Consider the following 16,373-nt stretch of genomic DNA (forward strand, 5'->3'; position numbering starts at 1 on the left):
GAAACTCATATCTGATCCTGCGAGCCTTTCCTCTAGATATCGCTATACTCAAAGACTATTCTCCTACGAACAAATGCAACACTTCCAAGTCTTAACTGTACCTTCAAACTATTTATTAGCGGCCCCGATACGGCCGAGCGGTCCGCACGGAAGCCGAGCGCCGACTGTCAAGGCTGGCGCTTCGCCACTACTGGGATACTGTTTCATTGTACAGCCAGACAATGCTGTATCGGAGAAAAGACGCGCTCGTCTTTGGAAGTTCCGGAAGCCAGCGATACGTACAGTACCGATACATCACAACATCAAACATAGGAACAGAAGTAATGGCCTAGCGACAGACGTCGGCCGCTGTTACTTGGACGCTGCATGGAGTCACTGTATGACGCTTCTGGACGTGGGCTTACCATCCTGAAATTGTTGATCAAGACACGCTCTGGAGTCCCTCCATCTTTATCTACATCGTTTTGTTACACGTTATATGGCTGAACATGTAGAATCAAGTAGTTCTAAAAATAACTGTCGAATTTCTTTTTGTCGAAAGTTAGAGGAAAAGATCAGAAACAGGAAACAGTAACGCGACAATATCAACGAACAGAGCAAAGTGTCGTTCCTGTTTCATAGCTTTGAGAAATGCTTAGTTCGTCTGCGTCCCATTGAAGGCACGTCCGAAACCACCTGTCACCGAACGTGAGTCAGCGGTGTTGCCAGCCTCGGCACTCACGTTGATCCCGACGAGCAGCTGCACGTCCTCCTTGTACTTGTGGTACGAGTCGGCCGCCACGTCGCCGTTCTGCCCGTCTGCTGTCAGGTTGGGCTGTGCGTGCAGCATGTGGTCCCAGATGCTCTCTCCCTTACCTGAAACACGATACGTCTACCATCGATCAACCAGCATGACCCTTGCACTTTAAAAATACCTCTCTTGCCCCATCCGTATACCATATACTCGACCAGTTTCCACCAGCTACCTCGGCCTTTACTGTATCCACATCACAAACCTCGATCGCGACCGATGACCGAAGCAGTCTGGTCCCTTTAATGCCCCAAACCAACCAACCAAACCCCGATTTCCCAATCGTCTACTCATACATCTATGTATGGCTTGGCTAAATTGGGAAGACGCCATAGCCCAAGGATGCATCACGATCATTACGATAGTAACATAATCACAATCTAGCACCTTTAGAACCGACATGGTGTTTTCAACGTGTCCTCGCAAATGATGTACGCAAGTGTCTAGTCTCTATCTCGCTCTGTGGCGGTGAACGTAGTGGTTCCAAAGTTTCTGAGATATGACTATACTATGTGATCTGAAGTATCTGGAAACCGACTATCGAACATTTGCACTCTTCGACTTTACGAATGCTCGATATTGTGACATTGCTGGCTCAGGGAGCCATAGCATTCACTCTCACACCTCGCTTAGTAATTGGAGAGGTTGAGTTGACTGATATTATGTAAGTGACGGTTTGGGGGAGGACAACTTCTATTTACTATCATTCTTTTATTTCTAAACTAGGTGACAAACCCAGCGTTTTCTGGGTATACATTTTGTCAATATCTATTACAAACGAAAAGGAAAAAAATGTGTTTGTTGTGTACTATCGTAAAAATTTCATTTCTGTGTATGCGTGTAGACACCCTCACCGTTGGGCGCCCATAAGATCCCCAAATCAACCAACCAACACCGTGTAGACACATCTGAAATGATAAAAAAAAGTCGTACAAACAAAGACGCATAACGTATAAATGAGTAAGTACAGTGTCCAGATTAAGAAACATGATCCCAGAGAGTTTCTGGAAGATGGGGGCAGCTGCTTCGCGAGTCTAAAACGATATTTTGCAAACGTCTCTATCGCAAAGCCTCTTCATTGCTTTATAGACGGCTATTGTTTTTGCCTACAGCCATTTGCGAGTTGCAGTTCGAAGCTATCAAAATTGCTGCCAGGTGTCAGCGATTTCCTTAAGCTGACCGACTGTAGGAGTGTGTTAGCAGTAAAGAAAAAATATATTAAAACTTCATACCTGATGCGGCAACTTTTCACGTACCTCAGTGTTTATGGCGTCATGTCTCCTGATGTGTCATACAGTGATATAATTTTGTACGTACATTTGTGGATACTGTCTGCAAAATGTGTTGCGAATAGAGTTAGTAGCAAAGAAGTAATACATTTCAACATCATGCACCATGTGGCATTTTTTCACGTATCTCAGCGTTTATGATATCTCCTGAACTATGGGTGGTACTAAGATATAACGTCGTAGGTGCATTTAGCGGCATACATGCATAGTGCATGCGAGATTTGTTGCGAGTACAGTTAGCTCAGAAGTAATACATTTAAAGGTCATACATAAAGCGACAGTTTTTCACACATCTCATTGTTTATGACGTCTTATCTCCTAAAGTATGATAGGTAGATGCTTTTTACCACCACAACAATTGTTGTCTGAAAGTAAGGGTGCCCGAGCGGTTCTAGGCACTTCAGTCCGGAACCGCGCGACTGCTACGGTCGCAGGTTCGAATCGTGCCTCGGGCATGGATGTGTGTGATGTCCTTAGGTTAGTTAGGTGTAAGTAGGGCTAAGTTCTAGGGGACTGATGAGCTCCGATGTTACGTCCCATAGTGCTCAGAGACATTTGAACCATTTGAAGTAAGGGACATGTGCACCATGTTTGATTGTAATCGGTCCAGTGATTTAGGAGCAGATATGGGACTTGCATACCCACATACAAACATCGATATTTTACAATATTTATGGACTGACAACCACCATCGTAACAGTCAATAGCAAGATATCATACACAGTATTCTAAATCTTTTCATTTGAATCTTATAATAACAGTGATATTCGATACAGATGAAGCGATTCTCGCGCCTTCTGCACACCAACACTGAGAGCCAAACGAAGTGTTCCAGGCTGTGATAGTTGGGGAGTCGAGCTGGTGATATGAACGGATGAGCGAGTGCTTACCAGCGGATATGGGTTTCGGTGTAGGCAATGCCGCATGCATTAGATACTATTTGGTCACCAAGTGTGTTCCACATATCTGCACCCAATGCAGAGCAGATAGACTGTATAGGAGTAAATTTTGTGATGTGCTGTAAATAAAGTTTCGCGAGCTGCAAGAGCATTGTTAACTACACTCATCAGCCAGAACATTATGAGCACCTACCTGACAGCCGGTACATCCACCTATTGCACGAATAACGGTGGCGACGGATCATGACATGGAAACAATGGGACCTTGGTAGGTCACTGGAGGGAGTTAGCACTACATCTGTACAAGCAAGTCACCTAACTCCCGTAAATTCCGGGGAGCCGGCGATTAATTCTGACGCCACGCTCAATCACATCCCAGATGTGTTCGATCGGGTTCAGATCTGGCGAGTTGGAGGGCCAGCACGTCAACTGGAACTCGCCACTGAGTTCCTCGAACCACTCCATCACACTCCTGGCCTTATGACACGGCGCGTTATCTAGCTGAAAAATGACACTGCCGTCGGAAAACATGTTCGTCGTGAAGGGCGGTACGTGGGCTGCAACCACTCCTTGGCCGTCAGGGTGGCTTGCACAAGCTCCACGGCAACCATGGATGCGCACGTGGTTATTCCCCAGAGGCCAGTACAAGTGTCAAGGTGCTGTTCCCTCCACTAAGGTTTCGTGCTCTTCCGCGGGCATGATGAAGAAGGTACCGGGGTTCATCAGACCATGCTGCGCTCTGCCACAGCTCCAACTTCCGGTGCCGGTGGTCGCGTGCCCGCTTCAGTCGTGGTTGCCGATGTCGTGCTGTCAACATTGGTACATGCATGCGTCCTTGGCTGCAGAGATCTATCGTTTCGAGTGTTGGGTGCACTGAGTGTGCCGACACACTTGTACACTGGCCGACACAGTTCGCCGCCAGTCTGCTGAGCCTACGATGTCCGACGTCAGTAACGGATGCTGGTGCCCAACCCCTCGACGCCTGGACGTGGTTTCAGCTTGGTTTCACCAGGTGTTCAAACACTACAGCACTCCTCGAAGACCCGACAAGTCTTGCAGTTTCCGAAATGCTCATGAAATAATCTTCCCTCGGTCAAAATCAGATAGATGGCGAGGTTTCTCGTTTGCATACACAGACAGCACACCCACTGATGCTGAAAGCACTGTGAGTGTGTCTGACCAGCATTTATACGTCGCCAGGTGACGCTGCTATCGCCAGGACCGGTAGGTTCTGGCTGATGAGTGTATACAAACAGTAGTCGACCATTTATTACATCGTTTGTAAGTGGTCAGCAGCTTTTTCCGCTAATTCATTCCCTTTTATTAAACCTTTTGGCATCCCCAAACTTTAATCTATTCTTCTCATTCGATAGCTATATAACCTTGCCCAATCTTTGGTAACTTTTATTACAGCCTCAAACTATAAATAATCATTTATTCACATCGTATAAACTGACTCGTTCCACGTCATCTCAACAAAAAAATTCTTTAAATGATCTATGGTACATGTAACTAACCAATATCTCAAGAAAGCCAGACCCCTCATCCCACTCGCTGCTTCTGCACTGGGACATCATCATCATCAAGGCATCACGTACATAGAACCCTCCTGTGTCCTTCATGGCACGGTTGGATACAACTATGGCCTCTCGCTCGCTGTGTATTCAAAGCACAAATCTGGACAGGCGCCTGCATTCAAAGTGCAAATCTGGAGAGGCACAAATGCGGAGGACGCTAGGACGCTACTTGTGAAGACCTGTGACACTTGTTTCGGGCAGAATAAAAAGATTATTCAGTTTCCAAAACAATTAATGCACACCACAATAGCTACTTCTTCTCAGTATTGGTCCACTGTAAACTCTGCTGGTGACACTTTCAACGAAGTGTCTGAATGGCTGTGAAGGAATGGCAGTGTATTGTTCCTCTACAGCCCAAGCCAGACAAGATAGTGATGTTGGACGCTGGGGTCTGGAATGAAGCCGACTTTCTACCTCATCTGGACAGGCCAGACCAATTCAGGAATGTTCAAAAATGGTTCAAATGGCTCTGAGCACTATGGGACTTAACTTCTGAGGTCATCAGTCCCCTAGAAGTTAGAACTACTTGAACCTAACTAATCTAAGGACAGCACAAACATCCATGCCTGAGGCAGGATTCGAACCTGCGACGGTAGCGGTCAGACGGTTTCAGACTGTAGCGCCTAGAACCACACGGCCACTCGGGTCAGGAATGTTAATGCCCACAAATAATTTGCTTACTGGTGCTGCTTTATAATTGCGTGCATTGCCATGCTGATACAGTGACCATTGTCGAACTGTTCCTCTGCTAACCATGAAAACATCCCCATACCGAACCACCACCTGTTGTACATCACTGTTGACACTATACACTGTAGCACTTGAAGCACCTTTAATCAGACTGCCACAGTGCAGAGTTTGATACCCCGCTCCATAACACTCGATTCCAATCATCCACTGGCCAGTGTCGTCGGTCTGTACAATACTTGGAGAATCATTTAGTAGTGATTACAGAAATGTGTGGGTGGTGCGGAGCTCCTCCACAGTCATTGGGCCACCTGGACCGCTGTCATCTCCTTGAACCTCGCTAGTGATCTTCCCACTGACTTTTCACAACAATCCTCTGCAATGCTCGACAGCGCCTGTCGTCCAGGGCATGATGCCTACCTGGTCTTGGTTCAGCTGTGATGCTGTTTCTGCTTCTCTATTAACAACACGCCACTGCTCGCCTCCATTTATACTGACAGGACCTCTCTCTCGTTGCATCTAGTGGTCAGTTCTGCATAACATAGGAAACTGCAGGTAATTTTGATCCTGCAGTGTATCTGACCGACTGTAACTCGAATCCCCTACCATAGGTGACACAGTTCTAGCAACCGAGCAACTCATTTTCCATCCTCACGACGAAACTAGAAGTTTCAATCTTCCAATACCTCTTCCCACTCTTCCAAACTCTCCAGACGATGCCCTTCTATTTAGAAAATTTATCAAGAGAATTAATCAAAGCTGAAGGGCTGCTAGTGACGCACTGAAATTCTCAAATAGGGAATTTCGTCAGTGGCAAAGGGGATTGCTGTATGGATATATGAGAGCACCACTAATGTGAAACTTCCAGGAAAGTGAAAAATGCACTGAACCGGCATTCGAACTGGCCTATAAGCAATACTTTGTGATTCACTGTGCGAACATTACTGAAACGTCACAGGTTTTGCGCTTCATTTAACTGACTGATTAATTTCTACATGCTTAATAATTCATTTTACGCCGAGAGCGTCCTTTCAATGTTTCGTCTAGCTAATTAACCTCTGGATTCAAGAATGCTTCCGTGTATATTTTTTCTTCTGTTGGTGTCACGCCTCCTCTCTCATCCTTTGATCCCATGATGTATGTGGATGAATACACGTAATTATGTATGGAATATATAATAATCTGAGTTAGTCAAAGATGGTAGCTTTAGGGTAGTTTAGCACCAACATAACAACGTGAGCGGATTCGGCAGAGAGTTCGTGATTCCAAAGATAGTGGGGATGAGCAGGGCAGAGTTTGTGAGGTTGGTTCTCACTGAGTATCTACCCCCACCACCAGTTTTTCTGAACGATTGGCGGTTGGTCCTGGAACTTGCCATGTTAGGACACTCTGGGGCCGCCGATTGTACGAGACGAACGCAGGGGTGAGGCGCTCCTCATTGATGGTGAGAAAAGGTATTCATAATGTATATTTTTTGGGGTAACATTGATTATGAAGCATGTTCGGGTGTGAATTAGTACCGGGAAACGTCCAGCGATGTTTTATTTGTAGAAATTTTTCATATTAATGTGTTTCAACTAGCAGACATAGGCGCGAGGTGATTGACGGCATGAACCAACGGTTCTTGTTCTTAGGTCAGTAACGCATAGCTTCATTAATGTTTCATTTGTTGCGTAGTTTCGTTCCGGATATAAGCAATATAAATTTTTCATGATTCAGCGGATTGATTTACTCGTTTCTTTGTTGTCGAACCTGACCACGTGTTGCCAGCATTCATAACGGTAGTAACTGGATTTGCCATTCGTTAATCGTAGCATGAACAATGTGGAGTCATGAAGCCTGGGCTGGTTTGCTCACGTTGCATTGCGGTTGCATAATACGTGGTTTCAACATGAACTTATCCGCATGGTACTGCATGTGTAGTAACAAAAGAACTGATTGAGAGAGTGGAAGGTAATATCCTTCCCTACTCCGAGCGTTAAATAGGTGTGGCAATAACTAAATGGTGTTAAGAGGCCACCATTAAGTAAAATTCATTTTTACCCGCTTTAATCATGTTTCCGGTATGATGAGATGCAAGAGATAGTGAGTGCTTCATGTAGGTTTTGTCACTGAGAGTGGTAATTTTCTTAAATATAGTAGATTTCATGTATGTTTTGTCACAAGGAGTAATAGTTTCCTTAAATGTTTTGTCACAGAGATTAATAGTTTTCTTAAATATTATCGAAATAAATCAGAATGATAACTGAAATTCTTTCTTAGCGTTATTTAGTGTCCTTCATCCATACCACTGAGATAATGACTATATTCTATGAATTTTCAATCCAGGCATATCCACTGTATGCATTATGCACTTCATGAGACTAGCTGAATTCATAGTATCAGAAAAAGAAAGTCTTGCCGTCCCTAAAGTGCAAGTATTGTTCCATGGCAATTCACCGATGTTGCGTTATCCGTTGCTTCATTTTTAAATTAGAATACTATCTTTTCTAGCGGGTTTGATTACACATATCTCAATTTATTTGGCGTAACTGAAAGAATTAGACACATAGCGGTAGAAATGGGAACCATGTAGCACTGCGTCCGCATATATTAAAGGGAAATACTTCTTACATGAAAACTAATCAGCTTAACAAACAAGCTATAAGAGACTTTCATAACCTACACTAATGATAAACCATTTCTCTAGTGTATCTGTCCTTCCCAGAGTCCTAATGCAGCAAGATATGCAGGAAAAGAGGGTGTAAAACCGAACAGTCGTGTGTCGATAGGAATGCACAGGCTACAGCAGTGAAGAGGAATCGGCTCAGATTATCAGTCAATATGTGGGCAGACGTAGTCGATGATTACGTACAGGGACCAGTGTACACAGTGTTTATCAGAGACTTATTATTCGTCAATCGATGTGGTTTCTGCGGTATCCTATAGACATCGCGTTGCCACACCAAAGTCGGCAACGAGAATCGATACCACGGACATAGCGAGGCATCGCTGAAATCCGCGACGACGTACGGGAGACACTCCTCAAGATCATGCCTCTCCTATCAGCTCTGCAGCGCCCTCGTTCTGAGGTCAGTATAGTGTCGAATCAGCAAGAGATCTCCCCAGTTCGCAACCTCAGCACCACAACATCAAGTGAACTTTCAGATGAAACATACTTTTCTCTATATCATAAATTGTACTTCGGGAGAACAGTTTGTTAGTTAGTGCATGAAGTGATGCTTTGCTAGTCCATGACAGTCGTAAATTTTTCAGTACTCGTGTGTCAAAGAAGTGTGTCAAAGTTAAGAAATCTTTTTCTCATTTATGTAACAAAGTCAAGTAACATACCATGTGTTCTAGTTTGATGGCCACCTCACAGAGCAATCAGAGAATCAACAACTGGGGCCAAACGAGAGTAGTTTCGCCTGCTCACAACAGTTCGAACGTGATGGAACCCCACTTCACTTTGGATGTAGGGCTTGTGAACACTTTGATCAAACATACCCTGGAAAGTGGATATGCAGGGGAAGTTTAATGTCGCGGCCAAGCCTGATCTCACATTAGATTTCTTCTAGTGGGATCATGTGACCATTTCTGTGTACAAGACGACTTTCAAGCCTGAAGAGGATCTCCCGACAAGAATTCTCAAGAATTCCTATTGCCTGCGACACTGTGCAAACCATACCGTGGGTAGTAGAATGGATACAAAAGAACTTTGTGCGACGATTCCATACCTGCATTGAGGGCGGGGGACGCTATCTTGAACAACTGTGTAAGTGTAGCAGTTTTCTAAACTTGTACAGATAAATGAAGCTCGTTTTTTTTTTTGTTTTTTTGTTTTTTTTTTTTTTTTTGTACTGTAGACATAAGATTTTAGGTCTCTCTGATGTCGAGTGACGTGTACTGTTACTAGTACATCAAGGCATCTGAAGGCATTGGGCAGCATTAAGCGCAAATTCGTTAAGCCATGAACAGAGTTCAGAAGTTGGGCCGCCTTTTCGTTTAGGCGCTGCACGAGGTTAAGGTGGAACATGAGTAGTTTGCGTTTATACTTGTCTGTCGTTTTTGGTGTAGTGCCCCTTACCTCAAATTGCTGCATTTACAGTTCATCATCGCTTAAATTCTGAAACGTCATCACGGAATCATCCCCTCTGTTCAGCGTGTCTTGACGAACAGCAGTCAGGTAACTGATCTCTTCTGAGACAGCACTGATGGACATTACACGTCGTCGCAATACGTGCTCCAGTGACAGCTACTCACCATCGTCATTCCATGCGCCCTCTATCTGGTATGCAGCGGTGGCAGCACCCAGATGGAAACCGTCTGGGAACCGGTTGGCAGGTCTGGCGGACGATTTCACTGGCAGCGCCTGTGCCAGGCAGAGAAGAGTTGCCACCACCACAGGTACAAGAATTGTACTCATCTACATCTACATTTACATCTTCATGGTTACTCTGCAGTTCACACTTTAGTGCCTGGCAGAGGAATCATCGAACTATTTTCATACTACTTCTCTACCATTCCACCCTCGAATGGCGCGTGGGAAAAAGGAACACCTAAATTTTTCCGTTAGAGCTCTGATTTCTCTTATTTTATTATGATGATCATTTCTCCCTACGTAGGTGGGTGTCAACAAAATCATCTTCAGGTCTCTTCACCTGGATAACTGCAATGACGTTTCTCCCCAGCACCCGTTTTTATATATTTGCGTGAACTGAAATGAAACAAGGGCCTAACTGAAAATCTACGTCCATTGCCCTTCAATGTAAATTTTAGGGGAGTCAGCCAAAGGAGGATTTAAATTTGTTGTTCCAGATGACCAATTTGCTCTCAGCACCTAATTTGAGAAAACGGTAACCCATTTCAAAGCAACAAGAAAGAGATGTTGAGACGCTGATACGATTACTAAGGCTTTTTGGAACGGTGTGTCCCAGTATTACGCAGAAAACTGGTTGCATACGTAACGAAGGCACGTCTCAGTTAATCTTCAGATAAGCCATACGTTGAACAGATCCGCCATAATCTCTGTAAATCCCTGATGAGATGGCAGTTTATCTGTTTTGTTAGTCAGGTACAGTATCGGTAAATGCCGAGTCATGCGAAGATTAAATGAATCACATGATTCGCAGGAATTTCTTTGTTTTTGCATATCATCTTGACTATCGAAAAAGTCACGCAACTTGATGAGCGCGGCCAGATCAGTGCCATGGACGATGGTTAATAATCGGGCTCTCGTGTTATGTAAGAGTAGCAGATGCCTGATTTTGAGAAAAATGGAGTGAATTACTCAGATGTGCTTCTCGTTTCCACGTCAGATGCATCCTCAACCTGGTCCGTCGGTGGGGTGATTGTCTTAATGCCTGATTGGCATACCGATTCTGAGCTGTACAGACTTTGAACAGAAACTATTTGATCGCCCCTTGTACCTGAAACTGGAATTGCTCGCTGGTGCTACAGTATGGACTGTATGTGACACGCTGCAGCGACGTTCAACAACGAACCCGTATTGTTGCACACAAGCTCTGGCTGTCTGACCAGGTAGGGGCATAAGATTGGCGAGTCATTGAGACGGCGTCCGCCACAGTGTAGGCCTCTCCGTTGTGACCACCATCACTCAGTCATTATCGTGAAAGTATCCTCTGCCTGCGGCTCCAGCCGCCGCACTGGTAGCTGAGATTCGAACTGAGGCGCTCGCAGTAACCGAGCCACGGAGCGCCAGACACTGTCAGCAAGATGCGGGTACAGGGTTCGCACCCAGATGTTTGTCCCACCAAGCGCTGCGGCCATCGACCAACCTGTCTTGCATGCGGCCTAGCCAAGTAGAGCCGCCTTGCCCGTAGATGAGCCACCACAGTCGAATTCGAGCAGTGCTGGGCTGGACACAGAGACTGCCAGCTACTTGACATCCTCCCATCGCACACTGAGCCGACCGCCCTGCACCTGAGTGACTTTGCCACAAATGCACTATTACAAACTGTTTACAAATAAATAAATAAATAAATAAACCGTCTCCAAGCTGCCTTTCAATTATCCTGCCCAATCACCCCCACTAGAGAACACCTGCACCCTTTGAAGGGTTAGCTCATTTACCACATATACGTTACAGCGGTATTGGTACGAGAAGTAAAGCTGGCTTCTGTCCGTGGTAGTACATAATGTGAGGCAACCCTACCATCTTGTAAAACTGCCACTGTCGTTGAGCAGCTGAAACTTACGTCCTCAGTTACTTGCTTGATGTATTCGAGGCTCTGTCTTCCTCTACAGTTTTTACCCTCTACAGCTCCCCAAAGAACCACGGAAGCTATTCCCTGCTATCTCAACACGTATCCAATCTTCCTGTCCTTCTTCTTGTCAATGTTTTCCATACATTCCTTTCTTGGCAGATTCTGTGGAGATCCTCCTCATTCCTTATCTTGTCAGTCCACCTAATTTTCAACCTTCTTCTGTAGCACCAAATCTCTGATGCTTCCATTGTGTTCTCTTCCGATTTTCCCATAGTCCATATTTCACTACATACTTAATCAGAAATTTTTCTCTCGAATTAAGGCCTGTGTGTGAAACTAGTAGACTTCTGACATCTTGGATATTCGGGAATCCAGCCGGATGTTCGCGTCGTTCTCGCACGATATTTCAACAGCGTGCCTCGCTGTCTTCTTCAGGTGCTACCTGAGACTTCTCTTTGCCAGTAATGCCCTTTCTGCCAGCGCTAGTCTTCTCTTTATGTCTTCCTTACTCCTTCCATCATGGGTTATTTTGATGCCTACGTATCAGGATTCTCCAATTTCATGTATCTCTTGATCACCAATTCTGATGTTAAGTTCCTCAGTATTCCCATTTCTGATACTTGTCATTATGTAATTTTTTTTGTTTATTTATAGATTAATCACATGATTATGACAGAGTCATAACAACGCATGAAACTGTGTGCAGTGTATGCCGCCTTTAGAATCTGAAGATGGTCATTGTATGACCCAAACCGGTTAGGACTGTGTCATAAGCTAGTAAACGCGTCTATAAATAAACAAACAAAAATTACAAAAGAATCGATCACGCACTCCATAGACAAAATGTCGTTTTTTCCAAAAACTTCTCATTATTTTCGTCTTTCTTCGATTTACTCTCAGTCTATATTCACTCCATATTCATTAGTCATTAGACTCTCAGTCTATATTCATTCCATATTCATTACTCATTAGACTGTTCCTACCATTCAATAAATCCTGTAATTCTTCCTCACCTTCACTTAGCTTAGCGATGTCATCAGTTAATCTTATCTTTGATATCGTTTCAGCCTAAATTTTAATCCAACACTTGAACCTTTCTTTTACTTCTCTCATTGCTTATTCGATTTATAGGCTGAAGAGTAGGGGCTGCTCTTGTCGCTGGAGTAATGGTTCAAAGTTTCAGTTCCGTAAGGTAACACTGAAACAGTATGGACCTCTGCCTGCAGTGTTCTTTTAAAATGTGTGTTACAGTGTCTTTGAAGCTCATAAATTTACAAACCGCATTTTTTCTTATGTGAACTCTCAGTGTATGTATATTGTTGACTGTAGTTTAACAGTAGAAAGAATTCTGATGTGCGCATGATGTGGTCTGCCAAGGAAAGTCATTGTCAGAAACTTTATAGGCAAACTTTCTTATTAACCTTAATGATGTGAATTTTTGATTCCAAAAGTGAATAACAAAGAACTTTCGTAAATTACTGAAACTTAAAGTGGCGGAAAACAGCTAAATATATGAGATCCTGCTGAGAAGTAACGCCTCCAAATTTTTTGTGCTGTTCTCAATATCGGTTACGATTTACATCTCGACTTTCCAGACGAAACTTCTAACATTCTGCGTGTGGTCTGTTTGTTCTATAACGTGTCTCCCTACCACTTTCACGCAACGACGCTCTGAGCGTGTTTTTTAGGGAATTGACTAGTTTGAACCTGGGACCTGTTGCTGGTAAGGAGACGTCAGACCACACATGACATGTAGAATTCAGAAGAGTTCAGTGAGACTAGCGATGATATAACCAAATACTTAATGATTTCAGCGTCAGCTCCACTGCACTCCCTGTAAAAGAATCTTAATACTAAGTAAATTTAATGGAAGGGGTTCAAGGCTTTCCTATTTTTAGTTAGCTGGTAAAACAACGTCGAAAAAGCTGTTAAGTTTACCATTGGAAATTTTAATCTATTCACAAAACATTGTTTATAAATTGCACTATTGATAAAAGGAAATGTTTTAATACAGGATGGTAAAAACCAACAGCGTTCAACAAAAATGTGAACGAATATTCCCTGAATGGGTTTCCAAGTTCTACAATGGATCAAAGGATGACCTATGTCATATCACATCTATAATCTAGGTTTAAATTAAGTTTCACAAAAGAGAAAACTATCAAAATGGTCTACAGTGACCCTCAATTATGTTTAATTACTTATCTAACTTGTCGTAAATTACAGTGGCTGGTGTGGCTTCTGAACAACTATATCACAGAAAAGTCATCGCGTTTTAGATTTTTGCTTCAAGTTGGAAATGTGAACACCATGAGCTTTAATTTACGATCGACACTAGTACTACGCAAAAAAAGGGGGTGTAACAGATGAGACTTCTGCAGTTCTGTGTGAAGCTTTATGCACTGTTATGCGGCATCGTGTGCGTTCATTACCTTGTCGGTGTTCGTCAGGGGGCAGTGGAAAGCACAGCTCCGCTCACCTCGCTGTCTCGGAAGCAACTCCTCTCCTAACTTCTCCTTACTACAATTTACCGAAGGTGGTTTAAAAAAAACTATCTGGCTGTGTTTTCATCTGACCAATCAGGGTCTCAATGTTAACCTTAAGCTCCGACTACAACAATTCTGTCTATCCAATGAGAAACGTTATACTTTTCATGGTGGGGCAATGTTTTTAAGGTTTGCAACATAACAGAGACGCGAAAAAGTCTCACGCTAAAACTTGCAGCTGGTGTGGTCCTTTTAGCGTTATCGTAAGATCTATACTGTTCTTCTGGAGGGCTCTAGTTTTTAACATGGGCTGGGCGGTGGTCCTGACGTAACACAGACGCGCAAAAGTCTCACACTAAGGCTCTAGCTTTTACCATTAGCTGGCGGGTGGTCCTAACGATTAGCTGACGACGTGGGTGTGCGTCCCTTATTGTAGGGCCTTCTAACTAAACACGGTTCTGCTCTCGGCTTCTGTTCTCGTTTCTCCCCTCGAAACTGCATCTGTCTCGTGGTGGGAAGGAATGACATGCATTTAGGCATTCTTGTGTTAATCTGTGGTATTCCATTTGCTCACTCATTACTCGTATTACTTTGGTTAATTTAATGTCACGATTTATTCAGAGCTATGTGACATACTATTGGATTTGCATATCATGTCAGGGTTTCCATGGAAGGTGTTGGATTTGCCTGACACCTTACGTATCACCACCCTTCGAACTTAATTTTTGCATTGAAGTTAGGCAATGATTGAATCGTTGTCTAAGTCAGTCAAAAATTATTCCGTTGTCTAAATTTTGTTGCCTACTGTTCAGCCACGTTATTCTGTTCTATGCTAGTTTGTATTACTAATTTATGTTTTTATATTCTTCCACATTATAATTAAAAATGACAAGAGAAGAATATTTTTTATGCTTTTATTAATTTTTAATTACTTTCTTTCTTTATTTAAGTGTGAAGTTTGTTTTTTAAGAAGTCTGTTACCGAAAGTGAGGAGTCTTTCACATCGATTTTCTTAGAAATATTGTTTTTATAAATGTAGTAATTAAGTAAAATCTATTTCTAACATATTTTCTAAATATCATGTACAAGTAAAATGTTTTTGTTTCTAGACACTCATTTCAACATTGTTACACTAACAAATAAGAATTATTTCCAAGAATTGCTTTGACAAAGAAATATACATACACAAGTATTGAGATATTATCCTAACAAATGGTACAAATGTTAAAAAAAGGGAAAACATCCAAGTAGATATTTTTTTTATTCTTTGTTTTTATAAGGAGAAAATAAGTAAAATAAAGTTATTCTTTTATCTTTATGAGGAGAAAATAAGTGGCATATTGTTTCTTTATATACTGTCCATTTCAGAACTAATGACTTATTTTTATCCATAGTCTGTTTTTTACTTGAGCCCATAGTCAATGACTGTTATTTTTTAGTTTATTAGCTGTCTGGCGTGCTTAACTTATTTGGTTTTTCACAAGTTTCTCTTGCACCATTCCTAAATCACATAATTTGATTTCACACATTCACACAATCCTATGAATGTTTAAGCATGAGGTTGGCGAATGTTTTTGCATGAAGGTGATGGACTTGAGCGAGATGGATGTGGGCAAGTATTTGATGTACAGCTTCGTTCGTCATTCCTTGTTGGCTTTGCAAGTGTGTGTTGCTGTTGTGGAGGTCCCATAATGGAATGGGGCTGTGAGTGCAGAATCTCGTGGTTTACTAGCTTTGCATGCGTGAAAGTCATCGTTATGTGTCGCTGAAAGCGGTAGTTTTTCGTTGTAATACTTCGCAGGTGACTAGTTTACAATAGGATAGTGATTTGGGAAGGTATGTCATCTATTCTTCACCCATCTTCTTTCTTGGTTTCAATCTTGCGAATCTTCAACTTCTGTTCTTCCTGCTTTTCCTCTGCTTCTTACTTGCTTCTTGGTTCTTCTCTGGACAGGATATGGAAATATTTATTGATAACTAGTCGCTTTGAAATTCTCCTCTTAGTAACAGTTCGATAAATTGTTTGGGCACGAAATTTTTTCTTTGTGGAAGTTTACTTCAGTTTTGTGCATCAGCGTGCTGTTTAAAAGCGAAGCTCGATAAATTCACGGCGTAAATTGGATTTACTTTATTGTGTGACCTCAATGAACAATGCTACATAAGATTTTTATGGAACATTAAGAAATTCAATTACAATCTCAAAGGAGAAACAAACTTTAATCTCTCAATTACTTATCCAAACAACAATAATTATTATTATTACAAATTATTATATTATTATTTTATTTTATTTTTATTAGTTAAAGTACGTATTAATTTCTAATTTATAATTTCGCTTCAATTGTTAGATCGTAACACAACTTTTTTCTTTCGTTTTCAACGGCTTCGTGTAAAAAGAACATGTGAAAAGTGAATGTATAACAAAACTCCAATGTCTCC

The 16,373-nt window shown here is 42.5% G+C and overlaps 1 protein-coding gene across 7 annotated transcripts in view; it reads right to left on the reverse strand.

Moving 5' to 3' along the window:
- The window catches only part of LOC126281953 (myrosinase 1-like), a 151,671-nt gene that overhangs the window by 94,101 nt on the left and 41,197 nt on the right, over positions 1–16,373 (reverse strand). The window contains exon 1 of one of the 7 annotated variants that reach the window (XM_049981326.1): positions 722–850. The exons of the other annotated variants lie outside the window; for them this stretch is intronic. Within the exon in view, the coding sequence (XP_049837283.1) occupies positions 722–829 (108 nt within the window). The 5' untranslated portion in view covers positions 830–850. Of the gene's footprint in view, positions 1–721; positions 851–16,373 lie in introns of those variants that run through there. 7 annotated transcript variants of the gene reach the window in all.

The sequence above is a fragment of the Schistocerca gregaria genome, chromosome 7 (assembly GCF_023897955.1).
Source record: "Schistocerca gregaria isolate iqSchGreg1 chromosome 7, iqSchGreg1.2, whole genome shotgun sequence".
Lineage (NCBI taxonomy): Eukaryota > Metazoa > Arthropoda > Insecta > Orthoptera > Acrididae > Schistocerca > Schistocerca gregaria.